This window comes from Musa acuminata, chromosome BXJ1-7 (assembly GCF_036884655.1).
Source record: "Musa acuminata AAA Group cultivar baxijiao chromosome BXJ1-7, Cavendish_Baxijiao_AAA, whole genome shotgun sequence".
NCBI classification, from domain to species: Eukaryota; Viridiplantae; Streptophyta; class Magnoliopsida; order Zingiberales; family Musaceae; genus Musa; species Musa acuminata.
Genome location: NC_088333.1, coordinates 42,182,516 through 42,205,770, shown reverse-complemented (window position 1 = coordinate 42,205,770; position 23,255 = coordinate 42,182,516). Strand labels below are relative to the sequence as shown.

At 42.3% G+C, this 23,255-nt stretch overlaps 4 protein-coding genes across 12 annotated transcripts; 1 reads left to right on the top strand and 3 right to left on the bottom strand.

The window, feature by feature from the left end:
- Positions 1–1,750: 1,750 nt before the first annotated feature.
- On the bottom strand, positions 1,751–9,478 carry LOC135586208 (putative leucine-rich repeat receptor-like protein kinase At2g19210). Of its 3 annotated transcripts, none has more exons than XM_065193370.1 (13): positions 9,334–9,478; positions 8,497–9,058; positions 7,530–8,008; positions 6,304–6,439; positions 6,131–6,202; positions 5,563–5,634; positions 5,403–5,483; positions 4,907–5,079; positions 4,511–4,770; positions 4,008–4,134; positions 3,116–3,184; positions 2,845–3,031; positions 1,751–2,314 (listed from the first exon to the last, which is right to left on the bottom strand). In XM_065193370.1, exons 1-13 carry the CDS (start codon positions 9,407–9,409, stop codon positions 1,888–1,890), a joined length of 2,721 nt encoding a protein of 906 aa, XP_065049442.1. In that variant the 5' UTR covers positions 9,410–9,478; the 3' UTR covers positions 1,751–1,887. The 3 variants fall into 3 exon arrangements, with proteins under 3 accessions (XP_065049442.1, XP_065049443.1, XP_065049445.1); XM_065193371.1 differs by having other exon boundaries at positions 4,511–4,764; XM_065193373.1 differs by lacking the exon at positions 9,334–9,478 and adding an exon at positions 9,191–9,325.
- A 3,106-nt stretch (positions 9,479–12,584) lies between these two features.
- LOC135679519 (uncharacterized) lies at positions 12,585–23,211 on the top strand. 5 transcript variants are annotated; one of them, XM_065193367.1, is made up of 8 exons: positions 12,585–13,493; positions 13,592–15,767; positions 16,133–17,262; positions 18,920–18,977; positions 19,069–19,232; positions 20,129–20,233; positions 20,395–20,500; positions 23,056–23,211. In XM_065193367.1, the coding sequence occupies exons 1-2, from the start codon at positions 12,775–12,777 to the stop codon at positions 14,238–14,240; spliced, it is 1,368 nt and encodes a 455-aa protein (XP_065049439.1). In that variant the 5' UTR covers positions 12,585–12,774; the 3' UTR covers positions 14,241–15,767; positions 16,133–17,262; positions 18,920–18,977; positions 19,069–19,232; positions 20,129–20,233; positions 20,395–20,500; positions 23,056–23,211. The 5 variants fall into 5 exon arrangements, with proteins under 5 accessions (XP_065049439.1, XP_065049437.1, XP_065049438.1 ...); XM_065193365.1 differs by lacking the exon at positions 20,129–20,233; XM_065193366.1 differs by lacking the exon at positions 23,056–23,211 and having other exon boundaries at positions 20,395–20,658.
- On the bottom strand, positions 14,646–16,846 carry LOC135679518 (uncharacterized). The gene is made up of 3 exons (XM_065193362.1): positions 16,739–16,846; positions 14,857–16,610; positions 14,646–14,781 (listed from the first exon to the last, which is right to left on the bottom strand). Exons 1-3 carry the CDS (start codon positions 16,797–16,799, stop codon positions 14,731–14,733), a joined length of 1,866 nt encoding a protein of 621 aa, XP_065049434.1. The 5' UTR covers positions 16,800–16,846; the 3' UTR covers positions 14,646–14,730.
- On the bottom strand, positions 20,853–22,718 carry LOC135679521 (jasmonate-induced oxygenase 4-like). 3 transcript variants are annotated; one of them, XR_010515275.1, is made up of 4 exons: positions 21,949–22,524; positions 21,524–21,851; positions 21,094–21,405; positions 20,853–20,987 (listed from the first exon to the last, which is right to left on the bottom strand). XR_010515275.1 is itself a non-coding variant. In XM_065193369.1 (4 exons), exons 2-4 carry the CDS (start codon positions 22,464–22,466, stop codon positions 21,163–21,165), a joined length of 1,089 nt encoding a protein of 362 aa, XP_065049441.1. In that variant the 5' UTR covers positions 22,467–22,468; positions 22,570–22,718; the 3' UTR covers positions 20,997–21,162. The 3 variants fall into 3 exon arrangements, 2 of the variants coding, with proteins under 2 accessions (XP_065049441.1, XP_065049440.1); XM_065193369.1 differs by lacking the exon at positions 20,853–20,987 and adding an exon at positions 22,570–22,718 and having other exon boundaries at positions 20,997–21,405; positions 21,949–22,468; XM_065193368.1 differs by lacking the exon at positions 20,853–20,987 and having other exon boundaries at positions 20,997–21,405.
- Positions 23,212–23,255: the final 44 nt, after the last annotated feature.

The window sequence follows — 23,255 nt, the reverse complement described above, 5'->3', positions numbered from 1 at the left end:
CAACGTGATCATGATCTTGACTCCGGCGCAACACCTGCTGCTTGTCTTACTCTCATCGTAGTTAATCCTGCACAACAAATCAAAACTTCGATCGAGACAATTAATCCTAAGCAATTAACCAAGTTGTCCGACATGTCATTGGTCCCTCGACGCTTCGTCCGATTCTTCGGCGCATCGTCCTCTTCTGCAGCCTATTGCCCAATCGGCCAGTTGACTCCGCAACTCCGATATCCTTGGCACAATACCCGCTCTTCTTGGCCCGATGCCCGAGTCCACGGCCCGACGCCTTCTGTCGATACGTCGACCGATCCACCGGCCCGACGTCCAATCTTTTGACATGTTCCTTCGGCACAACATGATTTTCCTGCTTTAATTGTCTCATCCTGATCGAAGCATCCTGCGTCACTCAAAACGCAGATTAAATCATAAACATATATCAAGTGGTTTCATCATCAAAATACGAGATTCAACAAGGAGCTCACTCCCGAAGGGAGCGGTGACCCCGTCCCAATCGGACCCCCGCATTCGACCTCCTCATCAGTCTCAAGGGCCGTCTCAGGAAGATCCCCCATCATCCGGACTCGAACCAAGCCACGTCAGCCCCGAGGCCACGGCTTAAGGTTGTTTACACTAACAGCTAGCGATTATACGATCACAGCCTGCGTAGCATCATAACCATAACACTATTCGAGGAAACCATAAACTAAGGATTCAAAATGACAATGCAAACATCTTTATGATTAGCTTTAGACAAAGAGATGGATCACCTCGACTGTCCTGGCCATGAACTGTGACAAGTACTGCAATCTCCAACAGAAGAAAGAACCAAAGAGCCATCCGTCTCGTCCCCGAGCTGAGATGATCCCTCGGTCAGCTTTTGGCAGAGGGAGACGACTTCGTACTTAATACTTCGTTGTGGGTCAACTCCTCCATCCCACGAAGAAGAAGAACGAAACCACGTTAAGGGAACGAAGGTATATTATACTTCATACATATACTTCGTTCTTTTGGTAAGTGGATGCATGATTAATAACATCTGCTTCCAGCTACATGTATTAGATTACTTGTCATGCCAGATTTCTTCTGTGAATAATGAAGTCCACCGAGCGTATGCAAGACGTGTTCAATTAGCAAGAAATATAGGTGAGAATTTGAGATCGTAAGATGACGGGGTTCTCGACAAAGTCTGATGCGTTGACATAATCTGGCCCGTGGTTTCTTCTCAAGAAGTGTGACGTACATTAAGATTCGTGCATCGTTACATCCTAGCCAGTGAAGAAGAAAGAGACCTCTACGAAATGACCTTCTGACTTGGTGGAGGTCAACGGACGTTCAGTATTTCTCTTACCGTTATCCGCTGGTCTGATGGCTGTCGTTGTAGGACAATGCACGAAACATGCCCTGCAGATTCTTCCTAAGCCATTTGTGTCAATGTCAGTCATGCATGCCACGCATGAGCCAATGCCTCTCCAAGAGAATGTCAAATCCTACAGGCTAGCTGAAGGATTATGAATTGTATTCTTATGTTTGAGAAGTAAAGGTGGGCGAAGCCGAAGGGAGAGAGAGAGAGAGAGAGAGAGAGGAGGAAGAAGATAAGGCAGAACGCTTACGGGGCGGCGTGGAAGAGCAGATGGACAGAGTATTATTATCCACAAGGATCAACCTGCACTGTACACAAAACACAGCGTATCGACAGGGCACAGTAGCCTTCAACATGGTTTCGGACAATTCGAACCACGCACATCCAAGATTCACCCAGAACTTATTTAGCTTAGTGTTTACCGTACACTCATCAAAGCACAACATTATAGTACATATCAGTCTCTAAGACAAAATTAGAGCTCAATTGAACGTAGAAGTACGCATCATCCCACACAGCCCATGGTTCTATCTTGCTGATGGAGAGAACTCCACAAATCGTTCCATTTCTATAGTGGTATTCTGGCTCGCCTCATTGGTTTCGGAATAGATGTTACTATTGCTCATGGTATCATGAGGACACTCCAGTGCCAAGCTCTCCTTCAGCTCTGCTACAACGTCCGTCATGGTGGGTCTCTGGTGGGAGGCTTGTGCCGTGCACCTAAATGCTATATCAGCAACCTTCCACACCGAATTCACATCGTACTCCCCCTGCAGCTTGGAATCGATGACGTCCTCGATATTCCCGTTGGCAAGCCTTTCGCGCACCCGTTGAACTATATGAGCATTCTGTCTGCCTATAAGAATTGGCGGCTCAGCTGTGATGAGCTCCAACAGGATCACCCCAAATCCATACACATCACTCTTCTCACTGAGTTGGCAGGAGATGTAATACCTGAACAAGCACCAAAGCATATCAGAATTAGCCTCACTGTCATGGTTCACTATATATGTTACATGAGTCTTTTTTGGAAGAAAAATACTTCTTACTAAGAAAACAAATAGGATTATGCACCGGGGATAACAATAATTGAAAGATAATTTAACGCAGTTTATTCATGACAGTATGGTAAGTCGACAGGGGTACACCAATCTGTGCTCTATGTAACACAAGTATACTGCCTCTATTTAGAGCACATCACCTTAAGTCTAGCTTTAAGAAACATCAGGCCAGCTGACTGAGGTTACTTTATCTTATTTTTTCCATAGCAAGATGCAGTATAAAGTTAAGTTAAATCTCTTATTAATTCCTCTTCACAAAATAGCATGCTCTCAGAAGTCAAAAATCTAATTTGGACTCATAATCCCATAAGTTCAGCCGTGTGGAAGAGAAACATTCTTCCTGTTCTTAGTGATAAATTTTAGTGACATATATATCTATATGGGCCAAAATAAAAAAGAATAATGAAACAGTTTGTTACGTACTCTGGATCAAGGTATCCGGGTGTGCCAACCACTGCCGTGGACACATTAGTAACATCATTTTGGATAGCCTTGGACAGTCCAAAATCTGCAATCTTTGCCTCTAGCTGTTCACTCAAAAGGATATTTGCAGTCTTCACATCCCTATGTATTAGTGGTGGTTTGCATCCCTTGTGCAAATATTCTAGACCTGCACGTCATGGAAAACTGCAAATGTAAAATGAAGAGATACACAAACAGCTTAATATTGTGCGTTTCTAATTTGCTACCAAACCTTGTGCAGCTTCAATTGCGATCTGGAGGCGTTTTCCCCAACTAAAAGCACTGGCATTGCGAGTTTTCCCTGTCGAAGAAGACGATTACAATAACGCTTTCATCAGTTCACTGGAAGTTTACTGAAAATTATGTAATACAGAGTGCTTAATTCCTGTTACAGTTGTCAGTTTGACGCTCAAGACAATAGTGATGCCTTTCTAGTAATCAAGGCATAAGAAATTGCTGTGCGTCAAATGTGAAAATTGCTGCATTTGATTGTGGAAAGCAGCAAGGGTGCACTAGCTTAGCAAGGTCTTTTACATAGTTTCATCAGGTTCTAAAGTGAATAGGATGTCATATAATCACCATCAGGATTTCTTCTTCAGTAGAACTTTCACTTTATGTGAATTTTCCTTTTAGTTTAAGATATAAGTTTTTAAGTTGCTTTATTATGACTTACAAAGTATGAGGAGGCAACATCTCTTTCTGCCAAAGAACAAATTTTGTGTCAATTTGTCATATAAGAATTCTATAGATGATCTTCTATAACTATAACCAAAGAAAACTGAAACAAGAAAATAATTAAAATGTCACCATTTCCCACGGTCCATGCCATCATGTTGATGAAACCTTCTATAACCACAGGCTAGTATAGTAAAATCAAATGATCTTACTTTTCCTCAAAGAAAAATGGATCTAAAAAATGAAATAAATGGCCAATTTACCTTTTCTCAAACTGCAAGATGGATAAGGTTGATATGCTAACCTATAATTTGCTTATGTTTCACTCAAAAGCTGCTATGAAAATGAACCAAACAGAAATCCTATTCTTTATAGAAACATCAGGAATCTAATGTGCAAAATTCCAATTTCAGGATGCAAATTCAACAATGAGATGCACAATTCATAACCTCTAATATAATCCAGCAGTGTTCCTTGAGACATGTACTCATAGACAAGAGCCAGATGATCTCCATCCATGCAGTAGCCAACCAAAGAAACTAGACTTTTGTGATGAATCCTTATCAGGTGCTGCACCTGCAAACAAAACCAGAATTGTCAAATGCAGAGCTTAAAAGAAGCTGACCCTCAATAATGGAAAAGCAATATGCTCAATGTTGAAAACCTGCCTTGCATTAATGGGCTTTAGAAAATCACACAATATGACGAATAAATTATCAAGAAAGTACCAAGATTCACTGCCTGCTACAAAACAAAGCATCACCTGTATTGAAGAGTATATTTCCATCGGAGAAGTGCACTAGTTAACTAACATTCTAATGCATATTTGAGTTTGCAGACCATACTCCAGTTACAAATTAAACTAACTAATCCCTTCAAAAACATATTACGTTTAACTGAAAGACATCTTGTAAATTTAAGATCTATAATCTGTTAGGGTTGAAATAGTTACCTCAGCTAGAAACTCTTTGGTTCCCTGTGAAGATGATTGAGAGCGTGTCTTGACTGCGACTTGAGTACCATCTTCCAAATATCCATGGTGCACAGTGCCAAATCCACCCTTGCCAAGAGTTCTTTCAAAGTTGTTGGTTATTCTCAACACCTCCGTGTACGTAAACTGTCGATTATCAAGTTGCAAAGGATTATCTTGATGACCCTTTACTAAGTTGGACAATCTTTCCTTCTCTGGCTGCACCAAGATATTTGCTGACCCTTTCAAATAAAACATGATAATTATAAATTGTAGGTCGTATGGGAGTGATTAAGTAGCTAATGCTTGCAAATATCTGAGCTAGTATGCATCAAAGACATGAATGGACAGTTATAATTTGCTGCAGCAAGCACTTACCTTTTGATTTTCTCATTCGACAGAAGATAAATATAGCCACAAGAAATAGCACCACAGGAACTAGACAAATAATCACGATAATAGGTGTTGCAATCTTCTTCTTTTTTGATTCTGTGTCCGTCTTTATCTCACATGAATTTCCACTGGCGCATAAATTTTGATTGCCTTCAGTTCTACAGTAGAATTATTAACTTGATATTAGTATTGGTTAGCAATTAGTCTATGTTTCTTCTTCAAAAAAGTTAAAGTTTAAATGAAATAAACTGTTGCATTATTACTAGAGATTGCAGTTTTAGACCGAAGGACATGTTTTAGGTGCAGTGGCATTGGAAAAAGAGAACAAGGTGAAACCCAAAGCAAAAAGAACAAAAATTCAGTTATTACCATCACCACCCTTAAACTCTATATTAAACCTCATTTTTTGCTCCAAAAAAAAAAAGAACTCTATGACAGATGCCTCTATAACTTCATAAGTAGGATAACAAAAGAAACAGACCTAAGTATCAGCAACCCTTGCTGTGATCTTTTTAGTAGAGAAGCAGGAATTGGCCCAGAAAGATTGTTGCCTGCCAAATTCCTGTAGAAGGAAACCAAAAGTTAGCGGGTCAATTTTCCTTTTCATTGCAAATCTGATGATAAAGAGTAGCAATTCTTACAGGACTTGAAGCGATGGCAAATTTCCCAGAACATCTGGCAAGGATCCTGTTAGGTTGTTATATGACAAGTCACTGACATGGAAAGTCACATACATTAGTCAATTACTGATTTGGAAAGTCACATACGTATGTGATCACTGATTTCCACCTCAAATAGAGACCAAGAGAAAATAATGCATCGCATAGTATCAATGATCCGTTACACTAGCCAAATTAATATGGCACATGATTTAGACTAGCCAACTTAATACAAGTCATGACAAATGGACAGTCATGCAACAACTAATTTTTTCCTCTAAAGTAAAAGTTGATTATAGTAAAGATTCACATAAGTGTCAAATTTATAGCATTCCTATGTAGTATCTTTGGTCAAATATGTCATTTACACAGATTATTCTGGAATCACCTCTTTAATCAAACACTTCAATGAGATTTTAGCCAAATTAAAATGTAAATTAACTTCTTAACATAGAATTTCTAAGTGGTTCAAAAATTCCTAGTCCAATTTTCTTATGCCAGAACCAAATGAGAGAGCAGATCAAGAATAAACAAAGCTACCAGCACTTACAGGTACTTGATTGCTGTGAGCTTGGCAAAAGAAGAGGAAATAGGGCCAGTCAATGCACTTGCTGACAGGTTTCTGCAAAACATTTTGGTCTTTTAGACGGTGCTTAAGAATTTTCTTAAAAACCTGATTTTCACATCATTGCAATTCTCTTCATCTTTATGCTGGATACTCACACATCTGTGATCCTTGGTGAATTGAGATCATAGCTGCACTTCAAGCCATCCCAAGCATATTCTTTTGGGGAACATGGATCACCCATCCAGTTTCTCTTCAGTTGATATTGTACCCTGACATTGATAATGGCATCAACTGATTCCAAAATTATTAGAAACCAAGCCAAAATCACTAAGTGTAGTGACATATCATTTGTTCAATAAAATAATTACTAAAGTGTAATTCGAATAGCAGATTTAGTGCAAGACAAAAGATACAAAATAATAAAAACAGGGATCAAAAGAAAACATAAAATAAACTTTCACATGATTATGAACATCAAGGTATCAAATATCTCAAAGCATGCATATCTCATAATGTTTTCAGTATGTAACATTTTTTTTTCTTCAGGGTGTACTTTTAAGTAGACTCTGTTTTTCATATTATAATCGTAGCCTCTAAACAAACATATTATTCCATGTATTCTGCAATGCATCCATTTCAAACACAGGATTCTGTAAAAGATATTTCACTAAACCACATGATCTATTACTAACGATGATTGCAAACCAAACACATGATCTTATAGAATGGTAGGATCAAGTATTCTTTCATCATCTACATCTACCTGACATCCGTTTTGTTAACCCTGTCCTGCATTAGTAAGATCATCTCAGAACACTCATGAATCCTCAAAAATTAAACTTGCAGCGAGTATGAAAAAAAAGGTAATGTTATAATATGGTACGAAGGCATTTTATGAGCAATTCCCGTTATTCCTAATTTTCTTACAATCTAAGATTAATGGCTCTCCTGTTAGATTAAATATGGTCCAAAGGCCTAAAATGCGATAGCCCGACTAATAAGCATTAGAAAAGTCAACCTGTGAGTGGCTGACAAATTTAAGGTTCATGAACTGGTCAGTTGATGTCAGTAATCAGAAGCCTATACAAGAAAGCCAAATTTAGGCTCAAACAGGTTTTGAACCTAGAAGATGAGAATTCTCTGATGATTAACTAGACACGGGAGCTTGAAACCGACACCAGAAAAGGGAATATTAAATTTTAAGATCAGTTTACCACTTGTAAATCAACATCATATTTCGACCCTGCTCAAGCATTTGTTCGAAGAAAATCTATTGGCGAATTTGCCCTCTACTTGTGCTGACAATATATAATGTCATGGAAATGATAATTATCATGATGTGCAGCTCAAGTAAAAGGAAATAAGAAATATCCTAACGTACCGTCGTCAGAGTCGGTCGGCGTGTTCTTGACAAACATCGGCGCGTAGACTTCGAGCGCGTTGAGGATTGGAGGAAGCGTGGACAGGCCCGAGGAGTTGAGAGTCCAATTATACCGCAGACTAGGAGTCAGGGGGGTGGTGCTGTATATGGCATCGGACATGAGGTAGGGCGGGGTATAGTTAGCGTACCACTTGTCGCCATTGAGGTAAACGTTGAACGCCCTCGAGGTGTTCGGGAGAAGCTCCGAGAAGTGGAGGTTGGCGTAGAACTCGTTAACGGGGGCGCCCGAACCCACAAAGTCCCAGTAGAATTCCAACATGCTGGCGTTAACGGGCACTGCCGCCGTTTGCATCACAGCCGACGGAGCCTCGAATTGATCCTTGGCGTAGTTATTTACTGTGAGGTTGGTAGATATGGAGGTCCAACCGGTCGCAGCAACGGAGGGCCGCCAGATGCGATCGTAGCGGTCGAACGGATATCTGTTGATCATCACCACATCACAAGTATATCGTACGGTTAGCTCACTTTCTCGTTATATTCTTTTTTATTTAAAATAAATTATCCTATTATATATATATATATATATATATATATATATATATTCTTATAAAATCTAAAAACTTAATGGAAATATTTTAATATTTAAATAAAAATAAATTTGTTTTATCAAAATTTGTGAGAACAAATATATTTAAAAAAAAACTCCTCTTTTTATTTTTTTTACCTAATATCATAAATACCCAAAGACATACACTTCCCCTTTTCTTTCTCTTTTCTTTTCCTATAATTCGGTCTTATAATATTTTTACAACGTTATAATATTTTTTGATAATATCAAAAAAATACTGTAATATAATAAAAAAATATTTTAAAAATATAATCAAATCAAATCAAATCAAATTCTATGAGTAATTTGAAAGAAAACAGAAATATTTTGGTGATCAGCAGCTGTGATGCTTCGGCTCACCTCAACAAGTTATTCGTGGTCGGTGCCAGGTTAATTCGCAAGAACAGGACCAGATTTTGCGTAGCATTGGCGTAAGAATAGATGGCGTTCTTGAGCGGCCGCAGCTCCAGTGCAGATATGAAGGGAGTTGCAGAGCCAGTCTTTACCAAGCAGACCGATGCGGAATCAGCAGAAGCAACAAAAATGGCCTCTGCCCGATGAACATCGGATGCCTTGGTGATGTTGACGGTCGTCCAAAGGTTGACGCCAAGGTGAAGGTCGAAGAGGAGGGGATTGCTGGGGCTCGCTCCGTTCAGGCCGTCGTAGCTCCCGTACATGAAGGAGGCTCTCACCAAGTACTTCTGACCCGGCGTCACCGTCAGTGCGTAGCAATTCCGAGATCCATTTGGAAAGCTTCGAAGAGTCTGTAGTTGTTTCTCGAGCGAGGAGCCTGCGTAGTTGGAGGCGATGGTGTGGTCCGTCCCTGTGTCGATGAACCCGTCGTCTGATACGTATGGTATGTTGGTGGTTTCGTCGGTGTAATTTGTGTTGCTGCTGATGCCACAGTCGATACTCACGTATCCTGCAAAAGATGATGATGGAATGAAGATTGACCACTGTGATTGTTAGTGAACATTTGCCAAGAGATTGCCGAAATCATTTTCAAGGAAGTGTCGTGAATCATATGACATTTGAGGGAGGCATCAAAACTGACATGAATCAAGGATCAGCTACTGCCTAAATGCATGATAAAATCATCTGGAAACGTATATGCCATCATTTGCTAGAGAACTGCTGTGAATAAATAGGAAGAAGCAACAACGATATCAGATTAAGCTCCAGTAGAAGCTGGATCACCGTCAGTAGTAGGAAGCTGTGCGTGACTTGTGCTCAGAGACGCGATCGCCAGAAGAAGGAAGAACCAAAAGGCCATACTCCACGAGCCAACACCACCCAATGCGCGAAATCAGATGGCCGGCCATCTCCTGCTTTAGTAGAAGAGGTTGGTAGATGACCTGATCGCGGACTTTGACCAAGCCCTTCCTCACCAGCTCTTTGGATTGCTGGCTTCCTGCGGACACGCTTCGGCAGAGCCGAGAAACTAAGCATGATACACGTGTACATAAAGCGTGCGGGTTCCACCTGAAACGATTGAAGCATTGGATGCTTAACAGCTGCAGCTGTTACAGAGTAAAGCAGCAAGAAATGGGGTTGCTGATCTGTCCATTCACATGCGTAACAGGTCACCGATGTCAAAGTCAATGGTTTTATGGTAGCGTCCACTGTATGGGAGTCTGAATTCGAAACCGAGTAGTAGAATGATTTCGTGGTAGCTGCCTTCTGACACGGTCTTTAAGCAGCGGCCGGAGAGGAAGACGCCGCCGCATCTTTAGACGGATGTGATTGCGACTGCAAGGCAGGAAACTAATGATCAGAAGATGATGATGATATCACGGAGAGCGACTATGTTAATGTCACTTGCAATAACATACTTATAAAATGACAGGAGATTCACAGATCATCATGCATTATTTGCAATGCAGATAAAAGATGGGAGTAGGTAATGGAACTAGTTTGACCTTTTATTAGACATAAATCAATTTTGATGGGGTCATCTTCTTGTTCGTCCAAATTCTGATAAGCATCGTGCATCCACATAGGGTGACTCTGGTTGGGGTGAGATTGACCTATGTGTTCTATCTCTATCCGGGACTCTGAATGTCTTATGTACGTTGATCCACCTTAGTTTAATCGTTAATGTTAGGATTAATTATATATAATTTTTATGTAATTAATTATCTTTAATATTCCGTTCTATCTTTAAAAATTACATTAGAATTTCTATACTTATTAAAGTGAAACAATAAAATTTCTATATAGAATTAAAAATTAAGAGAAAAAGACTTTATCGAAGTAATATGATTAAATGTTTTACTTTCATAAATATAAAAATCTTAATATAATTTTTAAAATATAAAAATTAAGATATTAAATATAACTAAGTATACAGGATAATATATAATTAGCGCACGATGAAAAAGCCAACTCACCTACTTTTTAACATTAAATAACACAAATATAAAAATAAACTAATACCCATTTCAGTTATAATTGACTTTACCCTCTAATAATAATTATCTCAATTCAAATCTTAAAAGACCTCCTACCTAAATCTCATTATAATTTTAAAAAATAATATAATGGGTATAAATATTCAATATATTTTGTTGTGGAGGGAGTGAATAACTCCAAACAACAAAAAAAACTCAAAGTTCAATTATCAAATAATATACTTCACATAAAGATTAATATAGCTTGACATTTTTCACCTATATTTATCGAGAAGATTAAATTTTTTATAACGTGAGATTAATATTTATTTTTTAAGTTATGCATAAATTTCATATAAATTTAATATATATATATATATATATATATATATATATATATATATATATATATATATATATATATATATATATATATATATATATATATATATAAACCTAATATAACATGCTTTCAAGACATCCCAAAGAGGCCATGAGCACCCAAAACATTCATCACATCATACTCAAATATGAGATCCAAATCCTAATTTTCATAGTTTTTTTTCCTTCATAATTACTCCAATTAACATTCCTTTTCCTTGTAATACACTTATTCTAGACGTACATATTTCTTGCACTTCCACGTGAATTGTTGGGATGCACATGTCCATTGAGGATACGATCACTGGTAACATGCGTTGGAGCTGCAATGATCAGCCGACACCCTCTCCTCGGAGGGATAAAGATCACCGGAGATGGAGGAGACTGGTCAAGCCAGGAGATCTGGGTTACACGTGGAGATGAGTTGGATATCTAAGACAGCCACATGCCTCCAACTCTTATTCTAGTCCTGCAAACAGTCATGTTGTCCTTGGGCTTCCATGCAAGGTCGAGTTGAAAGGCACCCAAGAGTAGACCTAAAATTTGGAAGGTAGTAGAGGGTAAATTCTATCCTTGGCCAGAGGATCCTATGATACATGCATCCAGGGGTTGCATAGAATATGTGTGTGTGTGTGTGTAATCAATGTATGTCTTCTTGTTCTGATGCAGAAAGAAAAGGCTTATGTGTGTTAGAAATATTTGTTTCAGAGGAATCCTATGATGTGTTCCTTCTTCTATCTCTAATGGTGGATGAGAGATCCTGACAGTGCAGAACTCTTTTACGTTTGGAGACTTGCCTGACTGAAGGAGGAGGCTCACCACATCAGGTCAACATGGATTTCATCTGCAAAATAATCAACAAATTGTGAAGATCCAGAGTCTTTTTTGAGTTGAGTGCCAAGTACATATGGGTGCATTAACAAGTATATAATTGAATACTTGGAAGAACTGGTCATCAATGCAAACAAGTTCGTAACTGGAACTGGAACTTGTTGGACAATTCACTCACAGCTCATCTATCATGCTTTCTTTTGTTGCCCACGACAGTTCATTAGGTCAAGAACCACAAGCTTGAACTAGGAGAGAGTGCAGCCACATTTAGATCCCCAGCTTCATAGGATGTCAACCTTCCCGGTGTTGCTTTGACGACATTGTCTTGCACACAGACATGTTTGCAGCAGCTGCGGCGCAACCCATCCTACCAACAGGGGGTTTCTTCACCCACACTTCAAAACGCAGGCATCCACCGTCGTCTGTCTTCCAAAACAAGGACACCAAAGATTGACAGTCGTGTTTCTTGAAATCTACTGCAAGCATCTATTTGAATTCACCATCCAGTTTCTCGATACGATGAGCTGCTCATTGGCTGGATCCAGTGAGATGTCGTGGCCATATGTTAAAGGCACCTGAATCAGCAGTTTCCATCTAAATCAACCACCAATTATCCTTCTGCGGCCAATTAGCGGATATATCGACGCCAAGAGATTGCCTGCATCTGATGTCGCTATGTGGCAAATGCTCGCTTGGAAAGGGGTTGCACACAGCTAGTTCCAGCTGCATGCGCTGGGTCCGGTGACAACATCGCACCAACCAATATCTCCAGCCCATCCTAATCCTCCTCCTTGTCACCTTTCCCATTTTGCCTCCTTTCTTTAAGCTGATCATGGGCGAGGTGAGCCGATTGGTGGGTGTTCTTGAGATCTCACCAGCATGAAGGCGTAGTTAATCCAATCTCTACATGAATCGGAGTGACACGTTGCTTGAACTGGTACAACTCCAAATTCGTGTAGGATGAATCTGCTTTTACGTGGATCATATAATATGAAGACAGTCACTCAATCTTGTCTTCTGTATAAAGACGAATCGAATGCTTCCTATAAAGATCCACCACAGCGAAGTTAATACGAGAGAGAGAGAGAGAGAGCGAGCGAGAGAGATGGATCCCTGCCCATTCGTTCGGCTCATCGTGGAATCTCTTGCGTTGAAGCTACCGCCAGTGGCGAAGCCGGCAGGCCCTGGCGTCCACCCCTCCGCCACCCCATGCTTCTGCACCGTCCAACTCCAAGACTGCCCCTCCTCCACCCAGACCGCTCCTCTCCCTCTCGCCGTCGACCCCACGTCGACCACCAACTTGATCGAACCAGCAGCGTCCACTTCTGCCGTTGCCTCCTCCGCGGTCGTCATCAGTCTCGAGCCAGCCGCGTTGCGGAGGCCGTCAGGCAGACCAGCAAGCCTGACCGTGGCGGTCTACGCGGGCCGGACGGGGAGCACGTGCGGGTTCAGCTCCGGCCGGCTGCTCGGCCGGGTCAGAGTGGCGGTGGACCTCGAGTCGGCTGCCACGCGGGCGGCGGTGATACAGAGCGGGTGGGTCAGCATGGGGAGCGGGCTGTCGGCGGCGCGGCTCCACCTGGTGGTGCGGACGGAGCCGGACCCCAGGTTCGTGTTCCAGTTCGGGAGCGAGCCGGAGTGCAGCCCGGTGGTGTACCAAATCCAAGGAGGCGGTGGGACTGGCCACGGCGGTTGCGTTCGCCAACCGGTGTTCAGTTGCCGGTTCTCCGCTGACCGTCGGCGGACCACCCGAACCACGTGAGCTTATTTCGACCATTGTTATGTTTGCCAGACCTCTCAAGTCATTAATGAAATAGGAATATGTTGGACTAAACTACTCCATATATTATCCACAGCTCACCGCCAACCAAAAGCAACCGGAGAAGATGTTGGTTTGGTTCACTGGGTGGAGAAAGAGACCACGAGAGCAGGGAGCAGCGCAAGGGGTGGACTGTAACCATTCATGACCTCTCGGGATCCCCGGTGGCTGCCGCGTCCATCGTCACTCCCTTCGTGGCCTCCCCCGGTTCAGACCGTGTCTCGCGCTCCAACCCCGGCGCATGGCTCATACTCCGCGCCGTCGGCCCGTCCGCCACCAACTGGAAGCCATGGGGACGGCTCGTGGCCTGGCGCGAGAAAGGCCCCGTCGACGCCCTGGGCTACAGGTTCGAGCTCATGACCGACGCCGGACCAAACCGCGGAGTCCCCATCGTGGAGTCGTCCCTCAGCATGCGCAAAGGTGGCCACTTCTGCATCGATCCTGGCGTCGTCGAAAAGTCAGGGCCCTTCGCCGGTGGCTTCGTGATGGCAGCGACGGTGGAAGGTCAAGGCAAGGTGAGCAAGCCAACAGTTCAAGTCGGGGTGCAGCACGTATCGTGCATGGCGGACGTCGCTCTCTTTATAGCGCTTTCAGCAGCCATTGATCTCAGCGGAGATGCTTGCCAGTTGTTCTCCCACAAGCTACGCAAGGAGCTTTCCCAAGACCAGCAAGAGTACGCCCCTTGAAGAGGATGGCCAAGTTCCTCCTTGTTCATGTGATGTGATGACTACAGGCTTTCAGCAGTCTTTTGTTTGATCACAAGAATCGTTTCCTCTGTTTTGTTGATATCACTGTTATCATTTTTTTGTTTTATGAATCTTAGGAGTAATGCGAGCAGGATTATTTCTAGCATTATTTTCATATCACCCAATTTCCATTGCATCCTGTGCTGATGCTACCATGATTGCGCAAATCCACAGGTTTTGATGCTTACTAGAACAAAAAGAAGCGTGACTGCAACTATACGAGTACGAAAGACTCTTCGATGAATCATTCAGAGTTATATATTGATGGGAAATAACCTTTATTGGATCAACATGTCAGTAATATCAATACAGGAAATTGATAATTCATGAGTCAAATAAGGGAAGGAAGCATCAAATGAAACAACAAGATGATGCTCTGTTTCTGATTTCTGGCATTAGAATCAGCATCAAGAACCTCGCTAACTTCATCTCAAGGTGCAGTGACCCGTTTACGGAGTCGGGCTGAGCGCCTTAAAGAACTCTGCAGCACAAAATAGAGAAGTTGAGAATCTGAAGCTCCACACATGTTTCTTGGCTAGAACAGAAGACAACTGACCTGTTCCCTAATGAGTGACCTCTGAACGGCAGGACTTCTGTTCATAATCGCTGAAGTCTCCGACGGATCTGTTGGATATTGATCTGGCTTTGATTCCTCAACCGGATCTGCTCCTCTTCCTCTGAATCTTTGGGTTGAACCTGTTGGATGGGCAGTTCTCCCAACGATGGTGTACTCCCCAAGCAATTCCACCACCGGTGGCCGAGTACCAGCTAACTCTGTTCCTTCATTGCTTGTGTGACTCAGAGGCTTATGACAAACATTTGAATCGCTTACCTTATCCTCTTTCCCTCTAATGGAAGATATAACCTCATCCTGAATGTTCATCTCACAGGTGGGCGTGGATGCTGGCGCTGAGGTCTTCTGGTGCTTCAGACAAGACTTGTACAAGATAGTACTCAGCGTAAGCGTCAGCAAAGACATTGATAGTAGTATCCTACGAACATTCTTCGAGGCAAACACAAAGTTATGGTCCCATTTGAACTCGTTCTTCCCTGTATCAGTGACTTCACTGTCGTCCATTTTTCGATCATCTGACACCAGGCTTGAGAAGATTTGGGAACGAGGAAGCCACAAAGATTCATTTAGCTCTGCGCCGCCCTCCGCCCACGGTGCCTCCCGGAGGTCCACAATTTCATCTTGATCATCTGAAGAGGTGGTATCAGCAAATTGAGTCTCTGAAACTTGTGAGGAGACAGCCGGCACATGATGAGTGTCACCCAGAATCTCCTCGCTCCATTCATCTGGAAGAGAAAGACTGCATTTGTGCTGCTCAGCGAACTGGGAATCAGCAGCCTCGTCAGTCATTGCTTCAACCACAAAGTCATCTTCAGTACCAATTCCATTCTCAACCATCGATCCTCCATCTTTCCTTGTTGCCACTTCAATTCCATGAAGCGATTTGTTCTCTTGTAAGTATCGCATTCTTAGACCATCTGAATCTGATAGATTGCTGTCGTTATCGTCGTTTCCACAAGTAAATTCTTTGTGAGGCACATCCAAGCAAACCTTAGACAGCCCCATCAGAGTCACCATCATGTTTCCAGAAAAGGTGTTCTGATCACAGGCTCGACGGTTCACTTCCCCATCTCCATGTTCGAAATCTGAGCTCATGGAAGAAACGTAATAAGAAGAGAATAGCAAAATCCCAATGAGGAACATCTTCCATGCCAATTTAGACCACCCAGGCCTCTGATCCACCTCCTCCTCCTCCTCCTCCTCTCCCATGATGATATCTTCAACGTCGCTAACTTCTTCTTTCTCGCATTCTTGTAAGGATTTGGAAGGCGCCGGGAGCAAGTCTTCTGCATCAAGCTTCTCCGGATCCGAAGAAAGGCTCGAGTCGCCTCCCGATCCGTAATCTTCCTCCCTCTTCTCTCCCACGAAGCGCATGAGAATCTGCCGGCGCCTATGCGGGTTATAGCGGAGGAACTGCGGCCTCGGGGAGGTGCAATTCGTCAGCGGATCATAAGAAACAGGGTTGGAAGGACTAGAGCTGGCTTCATCTCGATCCCCACAAAGACAGAACCTCGAAGAAAGATCCGAGCCCATTTGCGCTCCCAAGCGGGCGTCATGACAGGACTCCGGTAAGATCGCGCGGTTGTTCTTCTCGGACAAGATCTTCCTCTTCGCAGCCGAAGACATGGCCGTAGTCATTAAGTTCTTGCCTTCCTTCCCTACTAAAAAAGGCCTGCTGTTTTCGTCAGTCTCTCCGGCGTCTTTCATTCCTTTACCAGAGCTTCTTCTTTGGGAATCTGCAACCAAAAAAAAAGGCCCTCATCAAGACGAGCTATTGAACCTTGAAACCCAATGATATTCCAATCTCATCAAAAAATGCAAATCGAAAATGATGAAAAGGGGAGATCAAAGTCGAGAAATTCACCACAAGGGAACGGCTTGCGATACCAAGAGTTCGGTGAGCGACTATTCGTAGAGAAATCCATTGATCTCGTTTCTTTTTCGTCTTGGATTTCTACTTGCAGAGGTGACGAGATCCGACCGTTGGTGATTTTGTAGCTTATGACCTTATATTCAAATTTCGAATATCTCATCCGACCGTTGGTGAGAAGCAACAGGTGGCGTCCTCAGACGGCTTCGAGTTGCAGTGTCCTGGCAGACCAATTTAAACAACGAGGACCAAATTATATTGGCGTATTAAATTATCATATCATTATTTAGGTATAATTAATTATTAGGAAATAGAAAATACTATATCATACAATATTATATTAGAGAGCCAGACGGGGTTGTCAATAACCGACGTCGCCCTTCCCATCTCTCGTTCCGGCCCAAGCCCAACAGTTAACCACCGACCTCGACCACGCAGAAGAGGGCAACATCACACGGCCCGAAGCGCAGGACCATGGCTTCCTTCGCCAAGAAACGGAGGATCGAGGCGAAGAAAGGGTAACGCTGCTCTCCGATCTCCCTCTCGTTGCACCAGGAAATTTTCCTTTGTTTAGTTCATCTGGTGATGTACCTGTTTCACTTCACGGTGTCTCGCGAATATGAATCTGGTTCGAAATAGGATGACCTGGGGTTTTTGTTCTGTTCGTGATTACCGGGAGAGAATCGAGAGTTCTTGTTGTGCTAAATAGGCATACTCGGGTAACTTTTCTGCACAACTTTAAGTAGGTTATATTGGTCGCTGTTGAAACATGGATGAAAGATTCACTGTTAGGGGAGCATCTCAGAGATTTCCATCGGAACGTGCAATGTTTAGAAAATACGAGGGTTCGCGATGGATGATAGATGCTCTATTACAACCAATTTGAGCTTGTCTAAAGGTTTCGTTCACAGGGCTCATTCGTAAATTTCGGGAGTGTATATTGTTGATCTTAGGCCTGTGTCCGTTGGTTATGTGCCTGATTTCAAAAATCATCCAAAAATTATGCTGCTGTTCCAGAATAAGCTTAGATGATCCATATTAGAAGATGATAAAATCGAAATGTTGTAGCTGAATATTAATCCTATTTGAAATATCATTCGGGTTGATGCCATTTAGAGGCATCATCTACGTTTGCAAACAGTGTTTCTGGTGTATGTCTTTGATGAGCTTGGTCTTCTTAATCTCTTACGGGTGTTTATTGTAGACCATAATTTGGCAGTCTGCATAAAGATTAAGGGAGAACCAAGAACAATATTTAACCCGGACAACTGCTAACTTTCTTCCGAGCACTATTTACCTTAAAATTGCCAGTAAGTAAACCCATTTATTACCGTAAACTTGGCCTGTCCTAATCTAGGCTTATGTTTTAGTGTTGTGCATTATTATCTGGTTTATTGTTTTTCTATTCTCTGGAGGATCTTTCACATTAATTCTAACATGTTGTTGTACAGTATTGGATTCATTTTACCTATAGTTTCTTTTCCATTAAATGGATAGTCAATTGTCTTGTTTAAATTTACTTTGAGAGTTTCCAAGGTTTTGAGATTATTTATTTGAGTAGTGCTAGGGGTTGGTTGTCTCAAACCTAGATTGTAGGTGGATTTTGAGAATGTTGCTTTCTTTTGTTGACATTGGATTCCTTCTAGTCATTTGTTTTCTCCTTTTTTATGTATTATTTTTGCTCTTCTCCGGTTCTGCTACCTTCATTATCTTTCTAATCCTTGCTACATGTTTTTTTGAAGTTGCTAGTTAGCTTGGTCGGTAAAGATTTTGTCATTATCAGTCTCTAAGATCAAAACCCACCTTCACCACTTACCATTTGCCAAAAAAAAAAAAACTTGCTATAACCTATCAATCTGCTATATTTTAAATGATCAATCCAATTGGATCTTGAACTACTATGATCTTGAGCTATCTACCTCTATGTTTTCTATTTTCCTATTACAGCTGCAACATATCAACTGTATTCAAGGCTATTTAATCCTAAAATTGATTGGTTCTAGTCCATTTTTTTTTTCATCTCTGGGCAATGGGATTGCGTTAGTGTTAAGACATGAACAAAGACACAAGCATAGGCCTGTTTCAAAACACATTTCCAGTGTAAACTGCATATTTTTGTTTGTCTCTGCTTGCCTTCTCGGTCATTTTCATTTCTATTCTTTTTTTCTCATGCAGGAATGTGCCATCACTTGCTGTAAAAGATAATGCTGCAGCTTCTTCAACTGGTTCCCCTGTGTGTTTTTGCACCTTGTGCTTCTTTTTTCAGTTTTATTTTCCTCTTTCCTTCATCTGTTCGTTAATATATAATTTTTAATTAGATACAGATCCCAACAGCACCAGCCAGAGTGCAATTGCAAATTCAGCAGGCCAAGAAATTTGCAGTTACACAGGCACAACAAGAAGGATGCCTTGGAAATTATAGAAGTTTTGATTCACCATTTGGGAACTATCTTGTTCCTGTAATCCCCACTCGTGCTGACTTATTTGGGTAATGTCTAGGTGACTGCTTGCCGTTTGTTTGGGATAGACAAATAGCTAAACCTCTGATCTTTTGATGTATCCTTTTTTTAACTCTAAAGCAGATTAATTTCGTTTTCGTTGATAGTTTTCTTCATTTGTTAGTTCTTTAACTCTTGAATCGTAAACCCATATCTTCTTTTTAGAGTCCTTTGATCTCTTACCATCTATACTGGTGTATACTGTGTATACTGTCGTAAAACAAATGGTTCACCATTTGCAAAAGACATGATACACAAGAGGATCTATCTAGTGTTTTTTTTTTCCCCATTGTAAATTAGTATGGTCAAAATTCTTGAACAAATTAAGTGGATATATGCACAAGGCTCCAATACCAGACTCAGGAGACTTGATATATTTAATCATGCAAGCAGAGAGACTATTTTCATAACTTCAATCATGTCCACTTAGGTTGCAATTGAGTAATTTTATCGTGGCTCTACTGCTTGCAATTGAAACTTTTGCATTGGCTTACACTATAAAATTTTAGTCGTTCGCAAAATCTGTGTTCCAGATGTTGATCATCCCATTTCTCTTTGTTGGTGGAAAGATTAATTGTATGTATATAATATTCATGTCATTCTGAGTGTATCGTGATTTATGCCTTACAGCTATTAGCCATTCTCCATATAAACTACTGGAATTTCATCATGTAGTGGTCTTTTGTCATATTTTTCTCTTCTTTGAGTGTGTGTTTGAGAATCACAGTCAAAAGTTGTTCGCTCCACAAAATGTTTATGCTGCTTCATTGTTGTAGTTTTCCTTTTCCATTTCTTTGTTTTTGCTTTCTTCTATATACAGAAGGCATCCCACTAATTATGAGTTTTCCTTTTCCATTTCTTTGTTTTTGCTTTCTTCTATATACAGAAGGCATCCCACTAATTATGACAGTTTTCATTCATCTCGGCACAATGGTGTGTGTGTGTGTGTGCGCGCGCATGTGTTTGTGTTTGTGCTGCATTCACGAACCAAGTTAGTTTCATTATATCTTTTATCTCCCATTACATGTAGCAGTTAAAATGTGATGTATGTTCAAATTTCGGTAGGCTGTTAAAATATTTGGTTCCCAAATGGATATGATAATGACAGAGTCGTTTATCTACATTCTGTTTACCAAACAAATCTAATCTCAGGTTCCACGCTCGTGAGAATAACTGGACCAGCCTGCCTCGGTCATGATTGCGTGGTTCGAGGACAGCAATGCATTTGGCCACCCCCAGATTTAGCTGCAACTTTAAGGTATAAGCATCTTCCACTATATCATTTTGTTCTATTGATTTCAGTCCCAGTAACTGAAACGATTCAACACATCGCATATGTCGCTTTATTTATGCTTGCTAGTACTTTGGGCCCATTCAGGCTCTCGGCATATCGTTTACAGAACGAGGTTTTTGATATGTCCTGAGACAGTAGAACGGACTTAAAGCAGGTAGGAACTGCTGAAGGTTCCATTTGATTCTTCGTGAAAATAGCAACAGAAGGGTCTTAATATGCATTCCGTAATGATGGAAATGAAATGCTAAATAAGTAAATCAAGAAAGATAAAGTCCCATTTCACGTTAGCACACTGTTGCCATGTTCTCCATGGTAACAATTTATCGCAGTGTAGTAGTTTGTTTGTAGGGATCACTTTTGCTGAACCTTTCCTCAAATTCAAGATCGGTTGTCGTTTACAAGTGTTCGTTGTATTAACGTGGACCGTATCCAAGGATATTCACTGTTAATCCTGAGCAAGTTCCAGAGTGTGCAATAGTTAAGCTTTGTTCTCAATGAAAACTGTATTTGTAGTAGTAACCTTTATTACAGTAAAAGAAAAGATCAAATGCACTCACCATTCTGTAATTGCGTACACACTAGAGATAGGAACACCAAACATCTCCCATAACATAACGCCGCATCATTCAACTACGACAGAAGAAGAAGGCTATTATGTGGTAGGCAATTGCTAGGCACGCTGCCACCATGATTTGCTCAGCGAGAGAGATGGTCTTTTCCTTTTCCGAGTGTAGATTCGGTCGGGAGATGCCGTGGACGATGGCTTGATGTGTGGTGTGGTGGAATGCCATGGAGATGGAATCCTGGGGGTCTCCTTTCTTCAGAACTGGCTTCCCGATGACGTGCTTGTAGAACCCACCACTGCATGCCTGATGCAAAAAATTCGAGTTCAGCATGATGCCGCCATCTCCAGATGTTCGCAGGATCAGTCTGATTCAGATTCCGTTCAAGAAATATGAACAAACAGATATCACCTTAAATGATCACCTGGATTTGATCGCCAACGGTGACGACGATGGCTGCATTCTCCGGACAAAACCGGTACCAACCTCGCTTGGAGTAGATATGGAACTCCGAAGCGCCACCTGGGAGATGCAGGCTCAAATCACAAGAGCAGCTCCAACTCCTCACCAGCATCCTTAGCAGTTCATGCTTTATCCCACCATTATGGCTTCCATTTGGTGCATGCTTGTGGAGGCAAAGCAAAGAGCCATCTGCTGCTTCCTCCTCTCTTCCCGCCTTCTTACCCAACAAAACCTCTTCGACTCTGCTTGCAATCTTCTGGATCTCGCACCACAAGCCCTCTACTTTATCGCTGCAAAGAGATGCATTGACGGTCCTCGCATGACCGTCCGATGTAGATCAAAATAAGCGCGTCAAAAGGCGGGAAGTCGGACGCGTTATTTATTTACCTGAAATCCTTATAACTCCGTGGCCAAATCGCCGCCAACTCTCTTCGGTCTCCCATCCCGCTCCTACACCACCACAAGAACTCCTCGCCTTCCCCTTCCTCTTCCACTTCGAATCCCCACCGCCTCTCCGGGGATCTCGCCGCCTTTGTCCTCGATTCGAGCGGGATTCCGAACGCGGGGCACGCCGCGGCTCCGACCGCCGCGACGAGGCCCGGTGAGATCCCATGGTTCACGAGTTGAAAGCACCCGAATGCTGCTGCCGCGGACTTGACAAGATCGGCGGCGCCTGATTCGGCGTCCCCCGGCGAGATCAACGGCTGGAAGTCGATCGCCGGTGGGTTCCACGCCGTTGCTTCCTGGGGGAAGATGCGATGCGGCAGGTTGAGTTTGGGTACTCGGAGGGAGTGGCTCAAGAACCCGGCGAACTCGTCGTCGCCGTCTGGGGAGTCCAGGCCATGAGGATGCACACCGGCTACCGGAGACGGCGGCGGGGCTCGGAACTCCGGCGGAGGTAGCATGGCTTTTAGAGGAGAGGAAGCCATACGAGGGAGACGGAGGGAGTAAATAAAAGAAAAAGGGGCGAAGGGAAAGGGAAAGCGAAAGGTGGGCGGTGGGGCGTACCGATGATGGCATATGTTCCAGAATCGATCTGGACTGCTGGCAGAGGTGAGGAGTTCTCGAGGGCTCTGCTCTTTTCCTTTTCTGCTTTGCTTTTAGCCTATCTTGCTTCCGGAACTTTGTACAAATAGAATTTAGACAGCATACCCAACAAAAGCCTTTCTCTGAATAGTAATCGTAATAATGATACATGGATCGATCGCCTTAGAAGCTGTTATCAAACAAGATCACCAGATTAGTCATTACCATTGGATGTGTAAACTAAGAGGACTGTTATGTGATTTGGCTTTTAAACAGAGCACTGCATGCAGCAATTAGTTTGACAGATGAGAGATCTGCCGGAGAAAAATAGGAAACTTGTTGTTGGTTCACCCTCACCCTACATCATCTTTCTGAGGCTGAAACAATGTCTGATAGACTTTATAGAAAAGAAGCATATATATGTATCTGATTCAAGTCCTTAGCAGTGTCCTTTTTCATTGCATGCAGATGAACTGAAAAGCTAAAGCCACTCCACTGGTTGGTGTAAGATGGGCGGTGCTGATGTACTGGAGGAGGTTCTTTACTGCCTTTCAAGATGCAAAATCTGAATGCTTGCACATTAGGATCCAATAAAGGGAAAGAAAACTCGATCCAGATTTCTGACAGGCGTGCACATTGCTTGTCCTGGATGCATCATTTGGTCATGT